Source organism: Brachionichthys hirsutus, chromosome 3 (genome assembly GCF_040956055.1).
Source record: "Brachionichthys hirsutus isolate HB-005 chromosome 3, CSIRO-AGI_Bhir_v1, whole genome shotgun sequence".
Lineage (NCBI taxonomy): Eukaryota > Metazoa > Chordata > Actinopteri > Lophiiformes > Brachionichthyidae > Brachionichthys > Brachionichthys hirsutus.
The window spans coordinates 1,714,907-1,739,238 of NC_090899.1; the positions used below are offsets into that span (position 1 = coordinate 1,714,907).

At 47.5% G+C, this 24,332-nt stretch overlaps 1 protein-coding gene across 1 annotated transcript in view; it reads left to right on the forward strand.

Moving 5' to 3' along the window:
• The first annotated feature begins 4,010 nt into the window (after positions 1 to 4,010).
• The window catches only part of LOC137917755 (raftlin), a 52,381-nt gene continuing 32,059 nt past the window's right edge, over positions 4,011 to 24,332 (forward strand). Inside the window, exons 1-2 of the mRNA XM_068760481.1 lie at positions 4,011 to 4,188; positions 23,345 to 23,522. Coding sequence (XP_068616582.1) covers positions 4,041 to 4,188; positions 23,345 to 23,522 — 326 coding nt within the window. The 5' untranslated portion in view covers positions 4,011 to 4,040. The remainder of the gene's footprint in view (positions 4,189 to 23,344; positions 23,523 to 24,332) is intronic.

Below are 24,332 nucleotides of genomic sequence, written 5' to 3' on the forward strand. Positions count from 1 at the left end.
CTAGATTAAAGGAAGGAAGCTTGTCAGGAAAACATGCTGGAAACATGGATCAAAACCACCACTGCTGCGATGGCCTCTCTAACCACTCCAAGATTTTGAAGTCTACTCACAAACAAACTACAGCATGGATGGTACTGGACCAGCAGTACCCACCACAAAACACAGTCCCACTTACTCGTCAGTTTAAAAAGATCAAAAGTCAAAAAGACAGGGTGCTATAGCCTGGGAGAGCGAGCGAGGAGAGAGCGAGCTTTAAAAGGAAGACGACATGGAGAAGAACACAAGAACACAGTGTCCTAATTAGTGTCTTTCTCCATTAATCCACGTTGAAGCTTCCCCTGCTGCTGGGTTTGATCTCAGCAGCATTGCTATCAAAGCCGTGCAGCGTAGTCTCTAATACTGGGAAGATCTGAGTCAGACATGGGGAAACTCATTCAGCGGCGTCTCTGTGATGTCTGTAAGCGCAACTTGGATTTTCTATACCGTCTTCTGCATCGATATAAAAGATGACTAAAGTTCAAGTGCCTCATTCGAAGGATAATTTAAAACGCCACTCTTTACATTAAATCAAGCGGCTACAGGACGGAAGGCTCGCGCTAGAACTGTCACAGCCTGTGCCACTCTCCACACCTACTTCCCCGCCTCCTCAGACCCGCCCTGCCATCAGTTAATTCCTGCCACCTGTGCTGCTGTCACCACCTGCAACGCATCCCTCATCAGCCCGGACACTACTTAACCTCAGCCCAGACACCGCGACCCCGCCAGATTGTAGTGACATGTTCCCACTCTTTCCAGCGCCCTTCCAGCGCCTGCCTCCCCGTGTACCGACCTCGCCTGACCCCGGAACCCCGTCTGCTCGCCTCCCACCTCGGATCTGTCTGCCTGAGCTTCCCAACCGCCCGGTGTATGACCTTCGCCTGCCCCTAACCTGCTCTGTCTGCCGTTCTGGACTGACCCCCGGGTAACGAACAATAAATCTGGTTTTGGAGTCCCACTCAACTGCCTTGCATCTGGGTTCTTACCTGCCTTAGGCTGTGACAAGAACCAACAGTTCAGAGGCCTGCAGATTTTTAAGGCATTTTAGCCTGTGTTAGCTTTTCGTCTTGGTTTAATGGCAGCAAGGAAGTGGTCTAACTTTCCTCGGAGGATTAGAAACTCGCTTTAGAAATTCAGCCCAGATATTTTTCATAGAAGGAATAGGGATCAGTTTTCAGATGGAGCGTTCCAATAAACCCATTTTATGCTACCTGCTGAGGATTACACATCCTAAATTAGCATCTGGCTAGTGAATTTAAGAGAGCATTTATTAAGCAATTCACTTAATATTTAATCTCGAGCCAACAGTCTGTTGCTTTAGCTTGTTGCCTGAGTTTTATAGCCTAAATCTAAAACCTTCTAAGGTACAAGACCAAACAAAAATGCTCTAAAAGCTCATAAACCAGTAGCATGCTACTTGCTCAGCAGCAAAAGGGAGGCAGCAGGAGATTAGCGGTTCGCGTTTGAAGTTAAACCCAGATATTTTCCATTGGGGAGAAGAGGAATCCATTTTTGGTGAGAAACCTCCGATACACCAAGTGTATGCATAAAACATACGAATGCGATGAGCTCGTTTCCCCCTTGGAGTTGTTGGAGACCAAACAGAGATGAAAGGAGAGTAGATCAATTCCTCAGGTGGCCAAAAAACCTCTGTTAATGTTGCACCATGTCTTCTGGATGTGTAAATAATCAATAAAAAAAAAGTTTAAAGGTCATACTATGTCAGGGATTTGGGATTTTAAGCTTTTAGCGGTACTCTTCTGCCCAAAAATGTCAATGATTTCTGCTCTAACTTTGTTCTAAAGCCCCTGAGAGGTGGTTAACTTGAACACATAAGCAAAGCAAAACTAGTACCGACAACCTGTTGATGATTGGCAGTGGAAGTTTAGCATTCAGTACATCCTAAAGTGCTGTGGGATGTTTGGGGCCAAACGGAAGTGCATCCCGGCTCCAGCAAAGCATCGGAATGTCAATTGTAAAGGAGAGGAATCTCATCAAGGAAAATCTCTTATTGAATACAATCTCAAAATGCCATTAGCAAGAGACGAAAGACGATCGTTGGTAATTCGGCAGAAGGGAAATCAATGGACCTCTTCCTATTTTTTCCAGCTAACAAAGCATCCCAGAATCCCCTGCCTGTCAATCTTAGAGGGGGGGGGGGGAGAACAGAGGCGCTTAGTCGGGGCATTTTCAAGGCTGCGACTGCCCGAAGCTACCCCCTCAGAGGAAAGGCTCAAGGCAAGAATCAATGACTCAAAAAAACTCACACTTCCTGCATCATGTTTGCTTTAAAAATATTCCTTTTTTGCCATTGCTTCCTCTCTAGTCTCAAGGAGCTATGCAAATAACTCGATTTTTCTTTTCCACTTTGTTTTCCTTCCACACCCCTTCCTGAAAGACCCCCCCCCCCCCCCATCCTATTGTTCTCCACACATCTTCTCCGTCTCTTGTAGACGACATGACAGAGCCTCGCCTTCTCTCTAGTTTCTCCTTCTGTCTCCGGGGTATGGCGGGAAATGATGAAAGGTATTTACAAGTAGGCAACAATAAGTTGGGGAAAATTCCTGTTTTACTTCTTCCCTGTTTCCTTTGATGGTCGAGTCATTTGTGATGCTGTGTGGAGAACTGCAGCAGCGCAGCTCAGTCCCGAGTGACGATTTAAAGGGGACTGAAGCGCTTTAAGGGACGTCGACTACGTGTAAGCGCCCGCGGATTGTGTTTGACTTTTTGTTCTTGAAAGTGGAAGAGAGAAATTAGGCCGGCTTGACACTTGCTGAGAGGCAAAGACATGGCCGCTCGGTACATCTCAAACACATGGAGACCGCTTCGAGGGCTTCTGAAGTCCTGAAAGCACAAATCAACCGACTTGCATTCTGGTTTAATCACAAGTCCGTCTGCCCACGGTTCATTTCTGGGCGCTGCAGAGATATGATTATATTGCACGTTGAAATTCATAAAGCCCAACGTAGATGTCCATGTAAGTGCTGCTGGAAACATTGGCTTTCATGACAACCGTGATGAATGCCTCATTGCTCCCTCTTCCTCTCTCGTTGTGGATTCATCATCCCTTTCTTTTCAATGCACACTAATTGCATGCTCTTTTTGCTTTCCAGATTCTATTTGCCCTGCATTACCAACTTCACCCCCCGCCCCCCATTCTGATGAACAATCCACAACCCGGCCGCCCCCATTTCCCTTTTCTCCCTTGATTGATTCTCACCTTTTCCATTCTTGCCTTTCACCCCATTAGCAGAGCCCGTCTGCTCGTTTCCTATACAGCAACCCACTCCTTCCTGCATACCGAACCTCCACCCCTCCTCACTTCCTGTCCTGTCGTCCGTTGGCTCGGATTTGCAGTCTCCAGCCTAGACCCTAGGCATAGACGCTCTGTAATTAGAAAGGAGCATAATAGAGGGTTCCTCATCAGCCAAGGTGCAAGGGGGGGGGGGGGCACCCCATCCATCCATCCATCCATCCATCCATCCCTCCCTCCATGAGTTTAATCACCGCCACCCAACAGGATGCCGTCCGCTTCCAGATGCAGCCGTTGGAGAGAGGCGGCATTACTGTTACAGACTGTCAGGCCTCCTCTTCCTCCACGCTGGTCTCAGTTAATCTGGTCTCCTTGGGAACAAGGGCGAGGAACCCCGAGAAAAATGAAGCTTATTTATTTATTTATTTACATGCTTATCTGGCATCATTTTCTTTATTGGTTTTCCTCTTCATATCTCTCAGGGGTCAAGGAAGTCTGAGCGCGTGAATGTTTGCTTTCATACTGTGTATGCCATTTGTGACAAAATATTCGACATCCTTTACCTCAATAAAAAATACTAGTGCAACACTAGAAATACTTCACTACGGGTTAAAATCTGAACTAAAAGTACTTTGTTTTGTAAACGCGACACCTTTTTCTGATGTTCTCTCATACATGCTAACCCGTGCTCCCTCCGTCACGCTGTCCCGTCTGCAGGGTTCGTGCAGAGAATCAGACGCACTGCGGAGCCATGGGCTGCGGGCTGCGTAAGATGAAGCCGACGTCGGAGGAGAGCAGTCCAGGAAAGATCTACTCCACCCTGAAGAGACCACAGGTGGAGACCAAGGTGGGCGTGGCCTACACCTACCGCTACCTGGACTTCCTCATTGGCAAAGATGGTAAGAACTCATTTGCTTAGAAGCAGCATCAATAAATCTGCTTGGAATTCCTGTTTTTATTGCAGCTCAATGTGAATAAGACACACGATTTATAAGGGACTGATCCGCACTATTGCTGCAGCATTTACCTGATTCTGCCTCCAGTCTGATCGGTCTATTCTCCCTCTGAAAATCTGCATCCTCCTCAAAAAGCTCAGATTTAAATGCAGATCGGTCACACGTGGAGTAACGGCACACAGGCTGTAATTTTAATCAGGATTGTATTGTAATGATGGAGTGCTAATTAGCGCCTGCTCCCTGCGTAGCAGCCCCTGTTGTAATTTATTTTCTGACGATTAGTCGCTCATGCTTTCACGTTGTGCTAATAATATAGAATTTTCCAGCCCGGTCTACGCCAAACATCCTGCTGGTGGCCATTAATTATGTATGGCACAGAGTGCAAACAAAGTAAAGGGTGGCCTGCTGGGAAAGATACTCTTTTTTTTTTTTTTTTTGCTGTTGTTGTTGGACCAAGGTCACAAGTTTTTATCCTCACAAAACTAAGTTGAAGGTAGTTTTGCTGTGTTTCAGGTGGTGAGATACCGGTCTGACCTCGTGGACCTCACTGACCCGGGGTTGCTGACAGCCGAACTGATTTGCTGTGCTTTGCATAAAAATATGGAACTGAATCCGTTCCCTTCTCAAAGATAGGATTCCCACAAACACGCACACCCCTCAGCCAGAGGTGTGTGTGTGTGTGTGTGTGTGTGTGTGTGTGTGTGGGATAGGAAGCGAGCCTTGCTTCCTGAGACCGACAGCATGTAATGCACTTGTGGGAATATTAATGTGCCTGTAGACGTGCTAATGTGTGTTTGCATCAAGGTAAACGTTAGCATTGAGGTCAGTTTTAACTTGTGTGGTTGTTTTTGTATTACATTGGGTTGTAATACATGCTACACCAATCAGGATGCTATACATAGCCATCACTCTGTTATTTCTGCTCATGACAGTTATAGCTCAAATGATGGTGGCGGCGGCTGAGGAGGGGGGAGGGTTCGGGAAGCTGGGGGATGTAGTGCGCGGCGGGCTCGCCCTGGCAGTTGATTAGTCTCCATTAGTTTGTCAGGCTGACTGGACTGGATGGATGAAGGAGCCGAGGACGGTGGGGGTCTGGGGGCCGGCCGGCCTGTTCCGACCTCAGTCAGACAGGCATCAAGGCGGAGCCGTAGGGGCGGGCTGGAGCTCGGCTGGAGCTCGGCTGGTGCCTCCCTGCTTGGCTAACTGTCTGTGTCTTTGGCTCGTGGCCATATTATTAACGTCAAGCATTGTCTAATGGTGGGGGTCGGTACTTAATGTAATCACTTTCCTCCTGCTTTGTCTCTCTGTCACTGTCAGTAACGCTAAGTCTCTGTTTCTCCGTTGCTCGTCTTCTAGATTGTGTGTGTGTGTGTGTGCACGTGCCTCCTTCCCATAGGACCACATTAAGTTTGGGAAGCGGTCTGTGAAAGCAGCATCATCAGCTTTTCAGGCCGAAAGGTTAGCATGTTGCTGCGAGCTGTAATTACTTTGTAGCAGGTGTGTAAGTGCAGGTAATGATTCGTGTCTCTGGTCTTTCTACAATGAACCTGTAAAATATTTAACACGCAGTCGGAGATTATGCATGTGAAAGTAGTCTGCGGTGGAGCTGTGGGCAGCGCAGACATCGCTCCACTGCCAAGAAGCTCACTATCATATTGGAGTGGTTTTTTTGTCCTTTGAGTGCCGTGTCTGTAATCTCGTCTAGTCCGGTTTCCCTAGGTTTAGGAATAAGATCAGACGCATCCTGTCTCAAATGGATCTCAAGCTTTTAATTCCCGCTTTGATTTTCTCCCAGATTTAATACCGGAGCTCCCTCTACACCTGCTTCCGTCTCTCCGCTTAAATCTTTTACAGTTATTCAAAATATGCCTGGAAGTTTAGGAACTAGAACGTCCTCTCTTCATGCTCCTCGCCTGCGTCCTTGCTGACAGAAACCTGCAGTTTAAAATTCTGTAAATCACATTTAAGGCGCTGCACAACCACGCCCTGCAGGTACATTCACGATCCTCTGCTCCGACCACTCCGTTCCTCAGAACGTGCCCATTATCCGCTTTAATAGCATTATATATGAAGAAAAAAAGAAAAGCCTTTGATTTTTCTGTCCCAGCTCCTTGGAGCCGTCTTCTTCATTCTGTCGGATGTGCCAAAAATATGGCGTGGCGAGCAATTTCATTGTCCTCGTAGCTGAAACTGGGAGTAGAGAGTCGATATAGGAGGAGCAGCCGTGAGTCGTGATAAAGATGCATTTCACAATTTCATTTCAGTTTGCTTATGGTCAGACTGCTTGCTCATTGCGCTGCTTGTATTTTGATTGCAGAAGAACTTGGAACCATGTTCTTAATCCCGATCTAGATTCAGGCTTTGTTGTCGCCTCGGTCGTCTCTGCTTCCCTCACATATTTCTGTCACATCTTGAGGGCCGGTTGAAACAAAGAAACTCTTCACATCATAGCCCGTTCTAAAAATATGTCATATATCATATTATCATGTAGCAGAGGATGTGATGATTATGATTAAGTGCTTTTTTAAGTAGTAACAGTCCGTACTTGTTTGATCTTGTGAAACAGAAAGCTGCATTAGATACGATCTCTGACAAGTGCAAACGAGAAGCTGTTGTTTTTTTTCCGTTTTTAGTTTCTGTTAATATCTAATTCAGGAATCGCGATCAGTGTAACTGTCTCATTTGCATGATAAGAGAAAAGCCTTTTTGAATTTAATCGCGTGGCAGATGCAGTGGAAGCGGAAGCACTTTTTAAGAGGGTGCAAAAATGAAGGCTTTTAAGTTTTTTTTTGCTTCACCTCTCTTCTTGGCAAATAAGACCTCATGATGTTCACGTCTCTATGGCGACCGCACTGTGAGTAATGTTAGCAGTAATTTCTTGCTCGACTGTTAGATCTCAGCGTTCTGCAATTGCCACCATAATGGCCCTGCAGGCTAGTAGCCCGCCACCAAATGTACAAAAATAACACCTTTCAGTGCAGAAGCAGTGATGAAAGCGAGAGTAAATCGCTGAAAAGCTGAATGCAATAAACCTCGTTTTGCACTAAATATCAGTGTTAACTCGCGGTTGGGTCGTTGCCCGCTGTTGCTGCGCATCATTTCGGAGTGTGCGTTTCAACTTCATGGTCACGCCGCTGCCGTTCAATCGCCTCAGGACGAGCTGCAGACGAACAAAACGCACACGGAGATCATGACCCTACGGGGAGCCGAGAAACGACCTCACCGTTGCCGCGTTAGACGGCGTGGAAAGAAGCCATTTCGTCGCACAATACGAGCACAACACAATCAGGGAAGATGTGAGTCTGTGTTCCCACAGCGTGATTTTTGGTAACGATTGTCAGGAGGAAAGAAGAAATTTAAAACACGTCGAGTACATCGCATCTCCTCTGCAGGCGGGGCGGAAAATATAAAGGTGTCGTCCTTGACATTGCAGCTTCTGAGCAAACGTGTGAGGCCTACACACACATACTCACACATACACACACACTGTTTGATTTCATCTCAGAAGCTCGACACATCATTTAAATGCAAAACCCCCCAGAGCCCCGAGCCCCCTTGTTAATGAGCAGTGGCTGTGGTGGCAGGTGACTGACGAAGGAGCGGCCCTCCACCCCTCATCCCGCTCAGATAGAAGAACGAGTTGCCGGAGAGGTCAGCGGGGAACGCCACGCCGCCCGGAGTTGCTTTCCAAGTGAAGATTAGTCCTTGGGTGGGTTTTATCCCCCGGCTTCTCGGCTTCAGAGGTGGAATGGAATCGTGGTTATTGAAGGGGGGGATGACATTGAAGACTAGATCCACGGTCAGCTGGTTTTTACATCAGTCTTTCATTATATTCCTGCTGCACAAGGTGTGGCTGCAGCGCTCAAATCAAAGCGCCGCTGTAAATGTGATGCAGGCTGAAGCGAGCTCCACGAGAAATGTGTTTCTGATTGCGTGAGAAAGTGAAGCAGGAAAGTGATGCTTTCTCCGTTGTTAGCGGCATGCTAAGTGGATGCCGCTCGTATTCTTCTCAGCCTGCAGGCAGCAAAATGCTGAGCCATCTTTTGCTGAGACAAAGATTTCTGAGCGGCGTTTCAGGCGTGCGACAGAGCAGGAGCTCTGCAGGTTCCATTCGTCAAAACTTCAAATGGCCTTAACTGCTGACAAAGTTTGCAGTAACAGGAAACGGCTCACTTCCTTCCACCTCCTTCCGCACGCTCTCCCTTTCTCTCTCCCTTTCTCTGTCGCTCAGCGGTATGTTCAGGATTAGCTTCCCTTGTCATGCTTCGTATTCAATTCAGGTTCTTTCCTGTGTCTGAATCCTTTATTATTGTAGTTAACTTAACTCAATTTCCAGTTTGCCATTGGTGTGTGTGGTGCAGCAGATTCCTCGCGTTGAGAAATGCTCTCGTTATTTGGTTCAGGCAGGCATAGTGAGAGCGTTGCAGTGGCTGCGTAAGACGTTGGGAATATAAGACAGATGATCAGAGACTCTGGGACAAAAATCCAGACACATCTTAAAGTTAATGGTAAATCCTAAAGGTGGATTCCTTTGATATGGCTGAGATTCCTCGTCATCCTCCTCCTGGTGCTTCAGTAAAGTAGCCCATCCCGAGGCTCCTGGGTTATGTTTGAGACGTGGATGCTGGTTGTGGGTGGAGAGCCAGTGTGTCATTAGATGAGTAAGTGAGTATGAGTGTTGAAAAGAGAGGAAATGAGAAACTAAGATACTGCCTGGTACCTAAGCCTTGTGTGTGTACACACGGCGTGTTCTTTTTTTAGTGTCAGAACCTCGATGTTTGGATCCGTGTTGGTTTGTCTACCCGTTAGGTGTGTTTGCCTTTTTTTATCGCCTATTCCAGCGTGGCTTCTGCGGCCTTTCTGCCCGCCTGACAGACGATACGCTCCAACGTGCTCTCAAAGCTTTATGGGCTTTTATTGCAATCTCACTCAGATCCAATACACCGGTATTGATTGTGTTGAAATCCAATCAGGGCCTCCACAGCAGAGGAACAAACAATCTAAATTTAACAAAACACCTCCACCGGGCCTCAGGCGGGGCCTGATGGCGCCTCCCGGAGAGGAACAGTTGTATTTATGTGCGCGGAGAGAAAAAGAGGATCTGTTTTGTGGCCACGGCTATTGTTAGATGCTCCCGAGGCCGCACAGGCAGAATGCACAGGAAGTCACCTCAGCCTCGACCTCACTTCCTGCAGAATGGGCGGTCACAGCGCGTTATCAAAGCAAAACAGACGATGCTTGAGACGCAAACGTGCGTGCGAGCCCGGATGTCGCCACTGCTTGGTGAGCTGAAGTAGAGTTTGCTTTCAACTCCAAGAAGATGCGAACTCTGCATTCCTGCAGGACGGGCGAAAGATCTCATGAGCTCCAGAGCTCTGACAATTTTCTCTGCTCATATTGGAAGCATGTGATCGCTCGGCTGAAGTGGGAACGAAAGGAGTTATGAGTTTTCTTCCCACGGCGGGTATGTGGACGCGGTGAAGAACTCGATAATGAAATTCTCAGGCGCCTTTCCCCGCTGTTCAAAGTTACACGTTTCTCCTCCTGTAAAAGTCAACGTCCTGTCCGAGGAGGAGCGGGACGCATGCCGAGATAACAATTCAGGAAACGTGTCACAACCTGAAATTTAGCAATTACAGAAAAAATACAACAGCGATGAACAGCAAGAATGATTGACGCCACTCGAAGTCGCCCGCAGCCGTTAATGATGATGAATATATTTATTAGATAGAATGTTAGAGTACAAGTACAGTCACACAGTAGCATGTATTACAGTACAAATAACGTCAAACATCCTGTCTAAGAGGAGCATTTAAAAAAAAAATCATTTCATCAGAAATGGTGTCATTATTCAGCAGCCCTCCTCTTCATTGGAATAAGAAGAGATATCAGATTTAGTGCGTTGATACTTTAATGCAGTATAAAGGCGATCAGTAAACGATTCTTTTATTGATCAGCGATTTTAGAAGTCCTCTCGGTGTTCTTCCGTTGACGCGAGTCACGAATCGGCTATTTAAAAAAGTTGAGCGAGCTCTTGTTCCGGTCGTCCTTCTCCTCGGCTCTATCCCGACTCCCAATAATCAGCTCCGGCTGAAGCTTCCGAACCCTCCGAAGTGACGCGAGCCCCTTCACGCCACTCTGAAGCCGGGCATTTCTCAGAAGCGTGCTTGAAGTCTTTTTTGCTTGTTAGCTTGAATTGTCAGAGTGAGTGAGTCTCCTTTCCGCTGCAACGCCCCCCCCAGGAAGGTTCTACCCGCTCTGGTTTTCCGGGGGAAGCTAACGGCAGCAATATGTAGAAGAGACAAAGCCAAGACGTTCTGATGAGAAAAGCGAAGGAGACTTTCTCTGTAGCCGCAATGATGCTAAACTAGCCGTTTGCTCTCGCCTTCCAGACCCTAAATGTGATTTAAGTCTTACGAGCGTGGACTCACAACTTTCCCGAAACCATTTTAAGCATGCAAAATCAATCGGTGGCATTCAAAAACCGGATCCTGTTGGGGTCAGTTTTCTCGCAGGTTGCAGAACGTGATTTGTGGGTGTTACAAATTTGCGGTGATTGAAGAGAGACACGGGAAATGCCGAGTGGTGTGTGTGTCAACACGCATAAAAAACCTTACATTTTTGAACAGGAAAACTGTTTCTCAAACACCCGAAACTTGTTTTGGTGCCACAGAAAGACGTTGATGATCGGTCTGAGAATCTCTGCAGAGGGAACACAAAGAGCTTCTAATTAAACTCACAGAATCTTCAAAACTACAAAAACACAATTTTGAGTTTGAGCAGTGCAAAGTGGAAGTTAGCTGCAGGTGCGGCCTTTATGTGAGGATGTGAAGCAGACATTTTTACTCGCCTCGCCTTCAGTCTGTTGTTCTAGTCGCAGAGAAAAGACAAACACGGGAGTCAGAGAGCGCAGCAGGTGGTTAATTATGGAATAGATATCCTACCTACGCTCACTCCGTCGTGATTGCACCTCCACTCCGTGTTTCTCTTGGTGTCTGTTTCTTTGGGGCCACCGATTATTCCGAATAACAGTGGTGGGATGCAGGCTTGTCTGAAGCCACCTGTTGCTCAGCGGGGCCCCCATCTGGTGGGAGATTAAGGTGTGAGTGCGGGGGCCGGATATAATTTGGTTTAATTACTTCTAAAGTGACTGGGTGATGGATTAGCACTGTGTGCCATTAGCATACGCTCACTCTCTGGTTCCCACTGGACCCCCCCCCCCCCCCCCTGCTTCCATTCTTCCACCTTTGCCTGAATTGGGATTATTCAAACACACATTTTTTCCAGTGGTGCACGCCGCTGCTTTAAGGTCAGCTACTTGTTCGAGACTGAAACATCCCAACAACGACGTTCCCGGTTGTTGACGTCCGCATCCGCAGTGATGGATGTTTGACATTAAAAGGTGCACTTACCGGGAAATTTAGTTTTCCTATTCGCAAATTCCTGTAAAACGCATTTCTTAAATGTCTTAAGGTTACCATTAGTCAGACATCTCTGACTCTAGAGAGACGCTAAATGAAAACAGAATTCAATCTGCTTATGTTTCAGACGTTTGGTTTCATTTTGACGGCCGTGAGACTGAAGGAAATGAATTTAAATCGGAATCTTCATCTTATGAACAAGCGTTTAAGTCTGTATATCTATTTGCTGCTATATGTAGGCAAACGTGGTCGCACTATAGGTTGACAGTGATGTGGCTGCAGTCTCGGGACGTCGGATCCGAGCCTCTGGGCCCAGAGACCAACGCTCAACAGCTCTGTTCTGCAGAGATCGTGTCACGAGAGCTGCAGCCTTCCTCAGTCGGCGGCAGTTTGCATGCCTGGAAGCGTTTCACACTTTGCTGTTATATTTAGGTTGGCGCCTCCTCTTGTACGTGTGAAACCGATGAACAGTTGGTTGCAGGAGTCTCTAAAGGAGGCGCGCGTTGCACTCGGAGGTTAAGGAGATCTTCCATCTGATTCTCAGTAACACTTAACGACCATATTGATTGACTTCTGTTCACTGATTAATAAGCAGTCGCTCTTTGTCTTTGACTGTTTCATGTTTCAACTTACCATTGTTAGCATATTAACTGCTAATAAACAGGTTCAGGTTTCATAGTCCACAAGATAGAAGACAGGCTCTGACCTACAACCAGAGTAACGGTGCAAGTCTGTCTTAGATGTCCACCAGATCCCAGATGTTTCCTATGGTCCTTTATCCAGAGAGCACAACGCATCCAGGAATAAATCGTGACCTTTGACCTTCTCTTCACGCCCATGTTAGCTGAGTGTCTGATGTGACAAGCGAGGTCTGGTAGTAAATGAAGAGGCCTGAACCGCTCAGACGTTTCAGCACGTGAACAGGATGAATGTCAAGGAGCCGAGGTTGAGGCTGTCAAAACGTGTGTGTGTGTGTGTGTGTGTGTGCGCGCGTCAGCTGTGTTTACTTCAACCTTGACACACATGCGATTATTCCGCTGCACACCAACACTCCCATACTTAACTCTCATGCTGAGTTTTGCTTCTGCTGCAGCTGTTTTCGCTACTTGCTGTGCAGGATAGCTTCTTAAATCTATAACCGACACGCAGAAGCCCTGAGCATTAGCATATATATGTTAACACGAAAGCTATCATTCAGCCATAATAAAGATGAATCGGTTTGTTTATTTAAAGATGCTTCATTGTCCTGACCGACCTTTCAGCTTCTTTCACACAGAGGTCGACGATAAAAAGGTTTGTTAAGATTTGGAGACGGCCTGCTCTTAAAAATGAGCGAAACATTCATGAATTTCAGTGATTATTTTCCATCTCGGAAAGGTAAACAAGGTGACAACAATTAGGACGCTGTTGTTGTGTGTTCAGAGTAAATTATGCAGCACAATTAACGGCACACAGTATTTAACGGCAGACCCACGGTGCCACTCGAGCACGCCAATCCTGTCGGGGAACTTAATCATCGCAGAACCCCGTATTTTAACATTCAAGTCCGCGCTCCTTTGCAATGCTAATGGAAGAAATGCCCCCAATCAAGCTGGAATGTCTGAGCCGAAAACGATTTCAATGTGATTTTCATCAGGAGTCTAGTGTCGGGGAGCAGCGTGTGGAATAATCGTGCAACTTGTAAGTAGCGCAGCACAGGAAGTCGGAGCAGTGTGAGTGTTCCAGCGATGAAAACGCGGCGGCGGAGACGCCGTTGTCTTTGATCAACAACCTGCTCATTTACCACAGCTTGTCTCTCAAGCGGCGTCTCCAAGCAACTGAGGGCTGTCAGCAGAGGAGGTGGCGTCGAGCGGACAAACGCACTCTGGAGGCCTCCTGTCAGCCTGAAAGGCTGGTGATGGAGGCAGTTTCTGAAGGAAAGGGACCGAGAGAATGAAACGGAGACGCGCTACTCTTTTATTTCTATATATAAACCTATTTTTTTACTGGCTGAACAATTTCTAGGTAGTTTTCTGCCATTAAGACATCCGGCGCCTGTTCGTTTAGCCACGCGCCTTCATAATACGCCGTTCTAGCGGATGGATTCGGCTTACCTTCCTCCAGTAAAAGCTTCCACTGGCACTCGGGATAAAGATCGAGAGAGACGTGTATTTAGGCATTTGCTCAACCAGCCTTAAATGGTCTGTCTAGACGGGGAGAATCCAATTGCATTAACGTTTAACCGGCGATCCAAGCTATTTGTTTTTGCCTTCATTTTCCTGGAAAAGCTACTGTGTGTTTTCACAGCAGCTCCAACTGAGCAGTCGGCTGCCAAGCGCCTTGCTCAAGGGCATCTTAACAAGAGACGCCGACAGACAAAACGTGTCTCATTCACTTCCCGTCTCCAGATTCCCCTCGCGTGTCCGGATAAGAGTTGGCTTTTTGAATTTTTGCCTCGGGCCAGTTGCTCCAACATTTCTCCAATTACCATTTTCTTCCTGTTGTTTCTCCACTTTAAAGCGTTTGTGCCCGTTACCTTAATGGCAAGACGGCAGCGTGAATTCACGAATCGCCAACATCGCAAATTGCAGAGGAATGATTGTCAGGAAGAAAAGGAGCTTTACTGCTGTAAAGCAGCGCGAGGCTAATTTAGGAGGTGGAGAAGCAGCAGTTTATAAAGATCTCCTCAAAAAGGAGGTGGTTTGGGAGGCACAGCGTGCCGTCTGAAATCAGCAGGTCCACATTGGTGTTATTGGGTACATATGACAATAGCACTGGAAATGACCACCCACAAAAAGAACTGTCCAGATGTAGGAGATGTACTTCAGATTTGTCTCGCGTGTGTTCAGTAGAAGCAAAAATTTGTGAACCCAGTCAACTCCAGGCTTCGTTTTCATTCTGGTGATGCCTCGAAGAACATCAGACCAAGATGGTGGATAAAAGAAATCAATAGTATTCTGATAACATGGTTCATTTTTTTGTTGTTTCCCCGAGTAGCATTCGTGGTTGGAACCTGTTTCATAAAACACCTCATGGTTCTGTGAATCGAACAGTTCTGTCCTCCGTTGTTAGCGCGGCGGGGATTGTGGTGTCCACTCGCAGCATCTGACAAAGGATCAGGAGCATGGCGGGCGCGATTCCATCGGCCTGAGTGTTACTGTGAGAATGAGAGGTGGAGGTGCGAAGGAACAAGGAGCGAGCATCGCCAGTCTCAGGAATATGTGCTGAGATATCACGCCGTTTGAATGACCACCCTCAAACGAGTCAAATATGATACGGTGCTTCTTAATGCTGCAGACGGAGGTGATTAAACGAGACGGGACCATGCAAAGAAAGTCTATGAATGTTAATGAAGCAGATGTTCATGATCAAAGCCCTGGAATAGCTAGAAAAGAACAAAAGGCTGGGTTGGTTCGGCGGATGTAATTTCATCTACCTGTAAGACAATGAATTGGGATCCACAGAGGCCCGTCTGATTAATAGTCATGAGTCTTAAGGCTTATGAAACGACAGAATGCTGCACAGGAGTTTCACATTTAAAGACTCTTTACGCCAGCAGGTTGATACTCTGGCGTCACCGGGTTTAACTCCACGTGTGTTTTTTGTTCTTTCGCCCGAACCATCTGTCAGGAACTTTGCTGTGCCAGTGAGTTGGCTTCATTAAAATAAATCATGTGCTTTATGTCCAAACAGCGGCCGTTGTCCATTTGAACACGGCCCGAATGGATGAGTGTGACCATGTCTGCTCGAACTGCTTGTCTATGGGATGTGTGGATTTTTCTGTGAAACAGATGCTGCTCAATTTGAACCAGACCCGCCTGGAGTCTGTGGCGTGTCGGAGCGCTGCCAGAACGTAGAGGACAGGCTGCTTTCTGTCTCAGGCTAGACCCTCCGTTGACACTAAAGGGTTAATTATAATCCAGATAACTACATTTAATAATTGAATAATATTTATCACAAAAGTAAAGTTATTTTAAATCCATCTGTGCAGGAAGGATGCGTCGATCGAACGCCCACATACGCACTTTGTGGCGATACTGACTCGCCCACAAGGTGGCGGCGAAGAGTCAGAGTCTAACAACAACAAAAACAAAAGGGATGCTAAAAGAGGTATTATTGTTACAATGTTCTATGAGGCCATTAAATGATTTGTGACGTGCCGATATCCTCTTCGTCACTTTCGTGGACATTTCTTCTTCTTCTTCTTCTTGCTTGCTTGAGTGACGGCAACACTGCCCCCGGAGTTTTCCTGCAGTAGCTGTGTTGTAACTCCGTATCTGTTAGTTTTCAGAAAACATGCATTTGGAATCAATTATTCATAAATGAGCCGAAAGGCAGCATCTGGTTTTGGACAAAAATGGAGAGAATTGCTCCGGCAAAAGAACAAAATGCAAACTGCCTGCTGAGCGGATCCATCTGAAGATGCTGCCGTGGCGTTTTAACATGCACGGGGGGGGGGGGGGGGGCAGGGTTTAGGCGAAACAACGCTGAAAACCTCCTGAGTCACATTCAGAGTCTTTGTGTTTGTTGAATTTAAAGTCTGTGTTCAGCTTCTGGGATCATGTAAGTACACAACAATATACGGGTAAGTGCAACTGCTAACGACGGCGGGATTGCATTCTGCCCGGTAACAGGTAGCATCTGTTACCTGCAAGCAAATGATTAGTTCCTGCTTCTTGTGTTGTCTCATAACACAAACTTAGAAATGCAGCGCATGAGAACAATTATGTTGTGAATCAGCTCTATTGACCCCCCCCCCCGCCCCCCGTAGGTGATCGGAGACGGACCAGAGCGTTGTCCCGCTGTGTCGCTCCAGCTGTTTACCATAGTTTGGCTGTGATACAGTTTTGTTGTTTGCCAAATAACAGAGGAGGTAGGAGAAGAAACAAATCTATTGTGCTAGAGGTAATTGTTTAAACATGTCGTTGTGGACAGAAATAAAAAAGTGTGATCTGTGTTTTTCAAATCGCGTTCCAGTTTTAACCAGTTTAGTGTTGATGAAGTCTTTGGAACCCAACGAGCGTCTGACTTGATGTGTGTGTATATGCACCAATCAGGGAGAGAATGAGTGATCAAACAGGGAAGTCAAAGGGAATGGACTAAATAATGTCCCACTCAGTCATTAGAGGGGTAATTAAGGTGCAGATCTTCTGCCCCAGGACTTGACCGAGCTGCACTCCGAGCGGCTGCTAATGGCGCCGTCCTGGACCTCAGATTTATAGACGGAGACACAGAGATCAGGATACGTAGACATGCTGCAGATTATATTTTATTAAAGTGGCCCAAACAAATCCTAAGATAACGTTGCAAACATCACATGTTTGAAGCGAGGAAAAGAAATGTAATAAAATGGCATCTAGAAATCAATAAATTGTTTGATTTCTAGGTACATTTTTGATCTTTCATCACCAATCATTAGCATATAATGTGTTGCGTGCAAAGTTCATAAGAAGTGTTTAATTAATAAACATCGCTATTGTGAACTACATTACGTGTTGCTTTTGTTCACATCGTTTCCGTTCCATTTCAGTATCGCAACAATGTTTACGTTGCCTTGCTGTTGCCATCTCGACGCGAAGGGGAAGAGATGAGAGGAAAGTATATAAAAGAGACACTCAGAGGAGGTTAAGAGGAGAGTTTTGCTCCTCTCAACATAGTTTAGGGAACAGACAGAGAAAGGTTTTGGGTTGAGTCGGGGGGTCGCAGAAAATTGAAGTGTAAGAGCAAGACTGAGCGAGAGAAGAGCAGATTCCCTGCAGAGAACAGAATCGGAAAAATAAAGGAAACGCGGAGGAGCCGAGCAGAAAAACTCCCCCCTTCTGTGGCACCGGGGTGAGAGAGGTCTGAGGGGGATAGGTGAGGAAAAAAAGACAATGGGGAGGGCAGAGGAGTGACGGCATTTCCATTTTGAGCCGGTATGAAGGCTAATGAGTGACGGTGGACTGCTGATGCTGGGCGAGGCCACCGCGGGTGGTCCTCGCAGGAGGGGGGAGCGCTCCTGAGGAGACGGTGGCCATTTTTAATTGGACACTGAATAATGATATGACTCCTGCAGACACGGGAGTGGGCTGGTGCTTTCAGTTCCAAAGGCCAATTACAGTAGATTCACATTTTAGTGCTGTTATCAAGCCTTTCCTTTAGGTTCTGGTGTCGCAGAATAAATGCTTTGGGAAATGAAGCAATTACAAGGAGATGATTTTAAATATTCATCACCGAATGTTGTTTTTGACAACTTGTGGGCCTTTGGTGCGATGTTTTAATGAGTGTGTCCCGTTGCTGGAGGTGTCTCGGGCTCTAGTCTTGTGAATATTAGGATGTCCACGCGTAAAAGCAGCAGGTCATGCTGTGTCATAGAGAACTTCCTCGCCGCTGTCCTTGCAGCATTATAATCAACTTAATTTCATTCGAATAAAAATAAAAATGATGGAGCGCCAGTTTGAGCGCGTCAGCTGCTAATTGCGTCGTTACTTTTAGCAGAAACAAACAGTTCTTGAATCACGCTGAGGTGAGGCAGCGCTGCCGGATGTGCCGTTAGACGGGTCGGCACAGCGGGATCAGACATCGGCTGCACCGAGGGGATAATAGAAGCCGGGCTCTTCCCCCCCCCTCAGGCATGGGGGCTGACGCGTGTCTCCCAGAGGCGGCCCATGGAGCTGTGTGCAGAACCCCGTTGGTCCAATCTTGCAGCTTATTAATTTCATATTTACTCATTTATTCTTAAGTGTGCTGAGTGATGGAAGTGCGGCGGGCTGCAGCCCAGAGGTGCTTACATGGCAGCGGGGTTTGAAAGAGGACGTGAACCGGTGCCAGAAGCAGGATACTTTGGCTTTTATTATTCATAGGAACTGAGATGTATCCACAGAAAGTTCCCCGAGCGTCCAGGAGGCCTCATTCTTATTCAATAGACAGGAAGCGCTTGATCAAATGAGGAAAACACAAACTGATCAGTTAGCCTTACAGCTTCCTTGCTGCCATTAACCCGGCACGTCTTAAACCGGCGAGCCATCCAAGCCTAAAAAACGGAGGAGGAGCCTCAGACATACGAAGGATGTGATTTCAGACGCGTTTAAGTCCCGTCTACTTCTTCCTAATCCATGTGTGATCACGGGCTGACTAGAATTCTACCTCAGGCAGGCAATCTAACAAACTGCTTCCCGGGTCCTGGGCCAGTCTGTCTGCATGCGACTCCAGCTCTAGTCTTTCTGCAACGCAGTCGAAGCTGCTTCCAGTCTGCACTTAAGGGAGAAGCTTTTTCGTTGTCTCCAGACTTGGCGCACCAACATGTAAATGCAAACGAGAAAGAGGCGACCACTTCCACGGGCTTCCCGCTGTCACAATGGCAGCAGATACAAGTATTCGGGTTCTTCTTCTTGTTCCTCTCTTCCTTCCAGTTGCATCATTAGCTCCTGATCTCTCGATGAATGAAGTAGCATGTACTTTAGGAGGGCAGCTGCTAATGCTACGTTGTGAGTCGGCTACATGTGCGTGGCAGGTCAGCACGGGAGAAAGAAATGGAATGCGTGTTCAATATTTATTCTGCTCCTTAGATGAACTCCCTCCTGTGTGCATATTCAAGCTGCTTGTTGGCACCTTCAGTCTGAACGCGGATCCAGACGGGCTTGTTCACGCTGCCGCGTTCTCTCACCGTCTCGTTCCTCACAGCATGTCGAGGTTGCTGCAGTTCCTTCTGAAATCTCTGTGCTATTTGTCGTCTTATTAAATAACATCCCCTCTTTTGTTTCACGAGTGCGTCACATTCTGCGGCTCCGTATGCTTTTCGTCGGATGGTTCAAACCGGGAGCTGCTTCTGAGCCGATCCGACTGCGGCGTCCATCTGGAGCTTTCTGTCTCGTTTCACGGTCTTCCTTCAGCAGATGGAGTTTGCTCACGCTGCCGCTGATTTGTAAATGTTCTCCACCGGTCTCTCGGAGATGTTCGGCTGCGATTCAAAGTTCACCCCTGAACCTTAAAACGTACTCCGGTGCTTCAGAAGGTCGCGCGATCCAACCGGAACCTGGAGAACGGCTGTTAATGGACGTTCTAATGAGATGGTTCTCGACTTTTTATTCATTTAAAGCATCAATAAATCCACAAAGAAACCCACTGTTTGTTTCTTGAGTGGAAAAAGATGCCGAAAAACTAATCGGGACAGGATCCAGAGGATGAAAACCAGAACCCATGTCATTCATTTTAAGTTGCTCCAGTGCATTTCCACATGTGTAATGTTCAGACACACACACACACACACACCGATCCTCCGTGTTTAATGGCAGCTAACACAATTTTCCAGAAAACCAATTTGTTGGTTGTCAGCCAGAAGCCTCTGTCTTTGTCGTTATTTGTCACGAAGTGATTTGTTCCTGAGTCCCTGTGAGTCTAGGGCTCTTCTCTGTTGATACGTGCGAGAATTTACTCTCGGGGTAAACACAAAGAGGCGATGAAGTAATTGGCTGCCGGTTTCCCATGTAAAGTTTACCAGATTGCCTGTCTGATCAAGCACAGACTCCTGCAAGGGCCTAACTATTCTCAGAGTAAAACATCAACACTGACACTTGCACATGGCAGTTACAGCAGCTAATTTGCTCTCATCTGCACAAACAAACAGATTCTCTTTGCCGTTTCGGGGGCATATATCCACAGTAAACATCCTCACAAAAGCGCGTCGGCGGTGCAACGCTTCGCTCTGGGGACGGCATGATAAATAAAAAGAATTCTGATAAATGTACAGTCTGCGTATTTAAAAGCCTCTGGTTGGGATTATTAGCGGCTCACACAGCAATTAAAGCCAATTTAGGACGACACCGGCGGCTGTGTTCCCACCGCCTAATTGAAAGCATTCCTTATTTACTCATCTCAACCGAGGGCTCTTAAAGACGGTTTTATTTTTGACTTAATAGCCGCCGCCTTATGAATCACCCCATCATGCTGTAGCATCCCTCTGGGGGGGGATGTTCATTTAGCACCAAAACGAATTTGTAAGGAAGCCGGAAAAAAAAACATACCAAATCACACATCACAGACGGATTAATTCCACTTCTAACGGAGGATTGGGGAGGAGGGAGGAAGGAGGAGCAAGGAGAAGAGGGTGAATACGTTTCACCCGTTTCCTGATGGCTCCCTATTTCTTTGTGTCAGCCCCTCCGTGCCTTTTAACTTCTAAAGCTCCTGCATTGTGGCGCAGCAGGATGGAGTGTGATTGAGAAATCTGGAGTATTTTTGTCCGAAACATTCCCTTTTCCCTGCGGGGACAGAATACCATTTCTCTCTTTCTCTCTCTCTCTCTTCCCTTCTTCCTCTTCTGCTTCTTTCATAGTTTCACAATGAACCTCTGGATTTGTGCCTGTGAGGACGAGCCGGGGATCTGAACTGATTCGGCTCTTTCTCTCTCTCTCTCTCTATCTACATCACAGGAGCCGTTTCCAGATTGACACTTGCATTATTGTTGCAGAAATCCTTCCTTTATTATTATAATTTGTTTTCCTCCGTTCCCTTCCCGGTGGTGCCGTGCGGCCCGCTGAGAGCATGCTACGGGAATGTCATGCATATATTGGAATACAACGTAAGGATTATAATAATGACGTTCCCGAGGAACTGTAATCACTTCCAGATTCTGGAAAGACACAAATCTAATTAGAAATCCAATCACATAACTAGATATTAACAGCCAACAAGCAACAACGGTCGGGGTGAACGACGGCGTGCCGTTTGGCGTCTGGAGGGATGAGCAACACGACTTTGGCCCAAACCGCTCTGGTGTTCTGTCCCGGGAAAACCGTCGAAGGAGCAACTTCTGATTCTGAACGGAAACCGGAGATGGTTTCACGTGACTAAAGCGACGGTCGTGTGAATGCAGGATGATTACAGTCACATTTCCTCAGGGGGGCTCCATGCTGCAGCGCCGAACATTCACATCCAGAATGGATCGGTACCAACAACGCGCAGCATTGCGTTTCCAGGTTTTACACGTGGACTAATCCGTCGTAAACCTTGAAACGCAGCTTTTCCAGCCGTGCCACACATTATAATGTCCTTATTTATAAGTTAGTGTTGTGCCGAGCAGATACACGATCACCCCGGCGTCGTGCTGCCGGTGTTCTCCCCCCCTCGCCTTCCCTCTGACCTCCGCCTGAACTTCTCTACTTGGACGTGAACCTTTTGTTTCGTGGAGCCTCATCGACTCTAATTAGCCGAAGCGGCATTTCCCACGTCTTGTGACAGCTCTCGCAGGCCTCCCCCCCCCCCCCCCCCTCGCTCCTTCTGTGGTCTGGTGTTCCGCATCCAGCTCTTTGTCTCGCCGCCCTCCCACGTGCCCCAGCTGCCTGGCCTACAGTACATGTCGCCTCGTTCGGCGTGCCCCTGGGCTCCCGGCCGTCACACATCCGGGGGCCTAGAACAATCTCCATCACCGCGGCTCTAAATCTCTCTCTCTGTTCTTTCTTCTTCTGGCTTGTCTTTGCTGCTCCCGTCTCTGAACCTGAACCTCTCTCCCGTCCCACTCCTGACTGACTGATGTCGTCTGACAGAAGCTGTGTGCGTCTCGCTGCAACACAGCTTGACGCTCCCCGCTGTCACCAGAGGCCGGCGGCTGCGGCTTCCCTTTGGACGAAACGGGAGGTAGGAGGTGGGGGGGGGGGTTGATGGGAAGATGGGAAGACGATTTGGAGCTAGCCGAAGCTTGGCCACTTTAGCCGTAGCATATATCCAAAGCAACAAGGATGTTTCACACTCTTTTCCTGTCGCACACACCTCCAGATGACTTGTTAAAACACACCTGGCCGCTCGCTGATTGTGTTTTGAACACATGTCCGCTGTGCTTGGACCGTTTAGCGGCGCTAAGCCGAGTCAGGGTACAGAACACAATCAGCTCTGATTGGATTTTGGGCCACTCGTATTAACTCCTAGGTTGAGGGGTTGGAATGAAAAGCTTGATGCTAATTGCCAAAACAAACTGGAGATGACTCTAAAGTCTGCGTTGGTATCTGAATTGCAAATCATCATCATCAGCTTCTTCTTCTTTCTTCCTCCCAAAGCAATTTTCCCTCTTGTCTGCCAGTCCGGGGCCAGCTCGGTCTCAGTTTTGCTGTTTGGCGTAATTATAATTTTGGCGTACCGGAGACCTCCTCCAATAATGTGGACCACACGCGTCAGACAAACGGATGAAATCCAAAAAGAGGCCAACGGCTGCGGAAAAAGATTTGCATTCCCCTCATTTGCATTTTCATTTGTGTGACAGAAATAGTTCAGACGCTGAGGACGGCAGTGGAAAATATTTCTCATGCGGCTTCCTTTTGTTGGTTCAGAGTCCTGAAGCTGATTGGATCGGGTAATTCTAGCTGCGCCGCTCTGAAAGCTGCACGAAGACGAAATGCATGATCTCACTGAAGGGCTTTTACATCCCGTCGATGTCGCACTTGGTGGAAAAGAGGCTTATTTGTGTTGAAGAAAAAGACTTACAGTCATTAACAAGAAGCATATTGTGGCCGGTGCAGGGACGAAGATGGCAAACGACAATAGAGTCTGAGGGGGGGGGGGATAAGTTAAAGCAGACAAACACTGCTATCACAGCTGACGGATAAGAAATACACAAATGTCCATCCTCGTGAATTTAAAGTCACTTTCTCCTTCGCTGTGTTTGATCAGCGGCCTGCCTGCGCCGTTAGCCGTTAGCCGTCTCACGCGTCCTCTTCCTGTTTCCCCAGGTGGGACGTCCACGCTGCGTCTCTCGTCGGTGCGAGAGCTGCCCAGCCAGCTGCAGGAGCTTTACCAGCAGGGGTTTGTTCTGGCAGCCGTTCACCCATTCATCCACCCGTGTGGCCCAGAGTCCAACAGCCCTCAGCACCAGCTCTACCGGTCCATTCTGGTCCGGCTCAACGACGGGTAAGACCCCCTCAGAGTGCAGACAGTTGCTCAGATTGAAGAGAAGGAAGAGTGAGAGAGAACGAGCGCTGCTCACAACGTTTACAGAAAAAAAGCTTTGTTGTCATCGGGGGAAATAAAGTTGTGACAGTTAAAGGAAGAGGATCATTATTAAATGCATTTTACTGAACAGACGGATGGACCCGGCCCGGAGGAAGGTTCAGACTTCTTTTCATGAAACAAAGCAGCCATTACAGTCAGTTAGGATCACATGTTGATTCCTAGTGAGTCTTAATAGGCATCATTATGCAGAAAACTGCATGATGGGAATCAGGTTTTGCTTGATCCCTTTTTGAATGATGCAGGATGCTATGCTAGCTGGTTGGAGCCGGGCTCCACGGTTTACGGCATGAATATCTTTACAGTTAGGGTACTCGTAAAACGTCAGATACGTCCGGCACCTCGCGTTGCATTCAAACCAGCCGTGCAACCTTTCAGCGCCGCTTCATTCTCGACACCAGAGCATCACAGCATCTGTTTAACGCTCAGCGAGCTGTCGTGTGGGGGCGGCTGCGTCTGGACGCGGGTCAGCAATAACCTCTGTCATCTATCTCCAAATCTCGCAATGCCTGAGCCAGAGCCAGCTGCACGACCCAAAGTCACCGTCGCTGCCCTCCAGCCCAAGCCCCTCCGTCCTGGGACTGTGGGGGTGGCATGTGTTCTGTTTGGGGGAGGATGCCAGGGGAGCAGCTCCAATGTAGGCATGTAGTGATGGATGGTGGGAATTTTGATTTTTGATTTTTTTGTCTCGTCTCAATGCCTGAAAAAAAA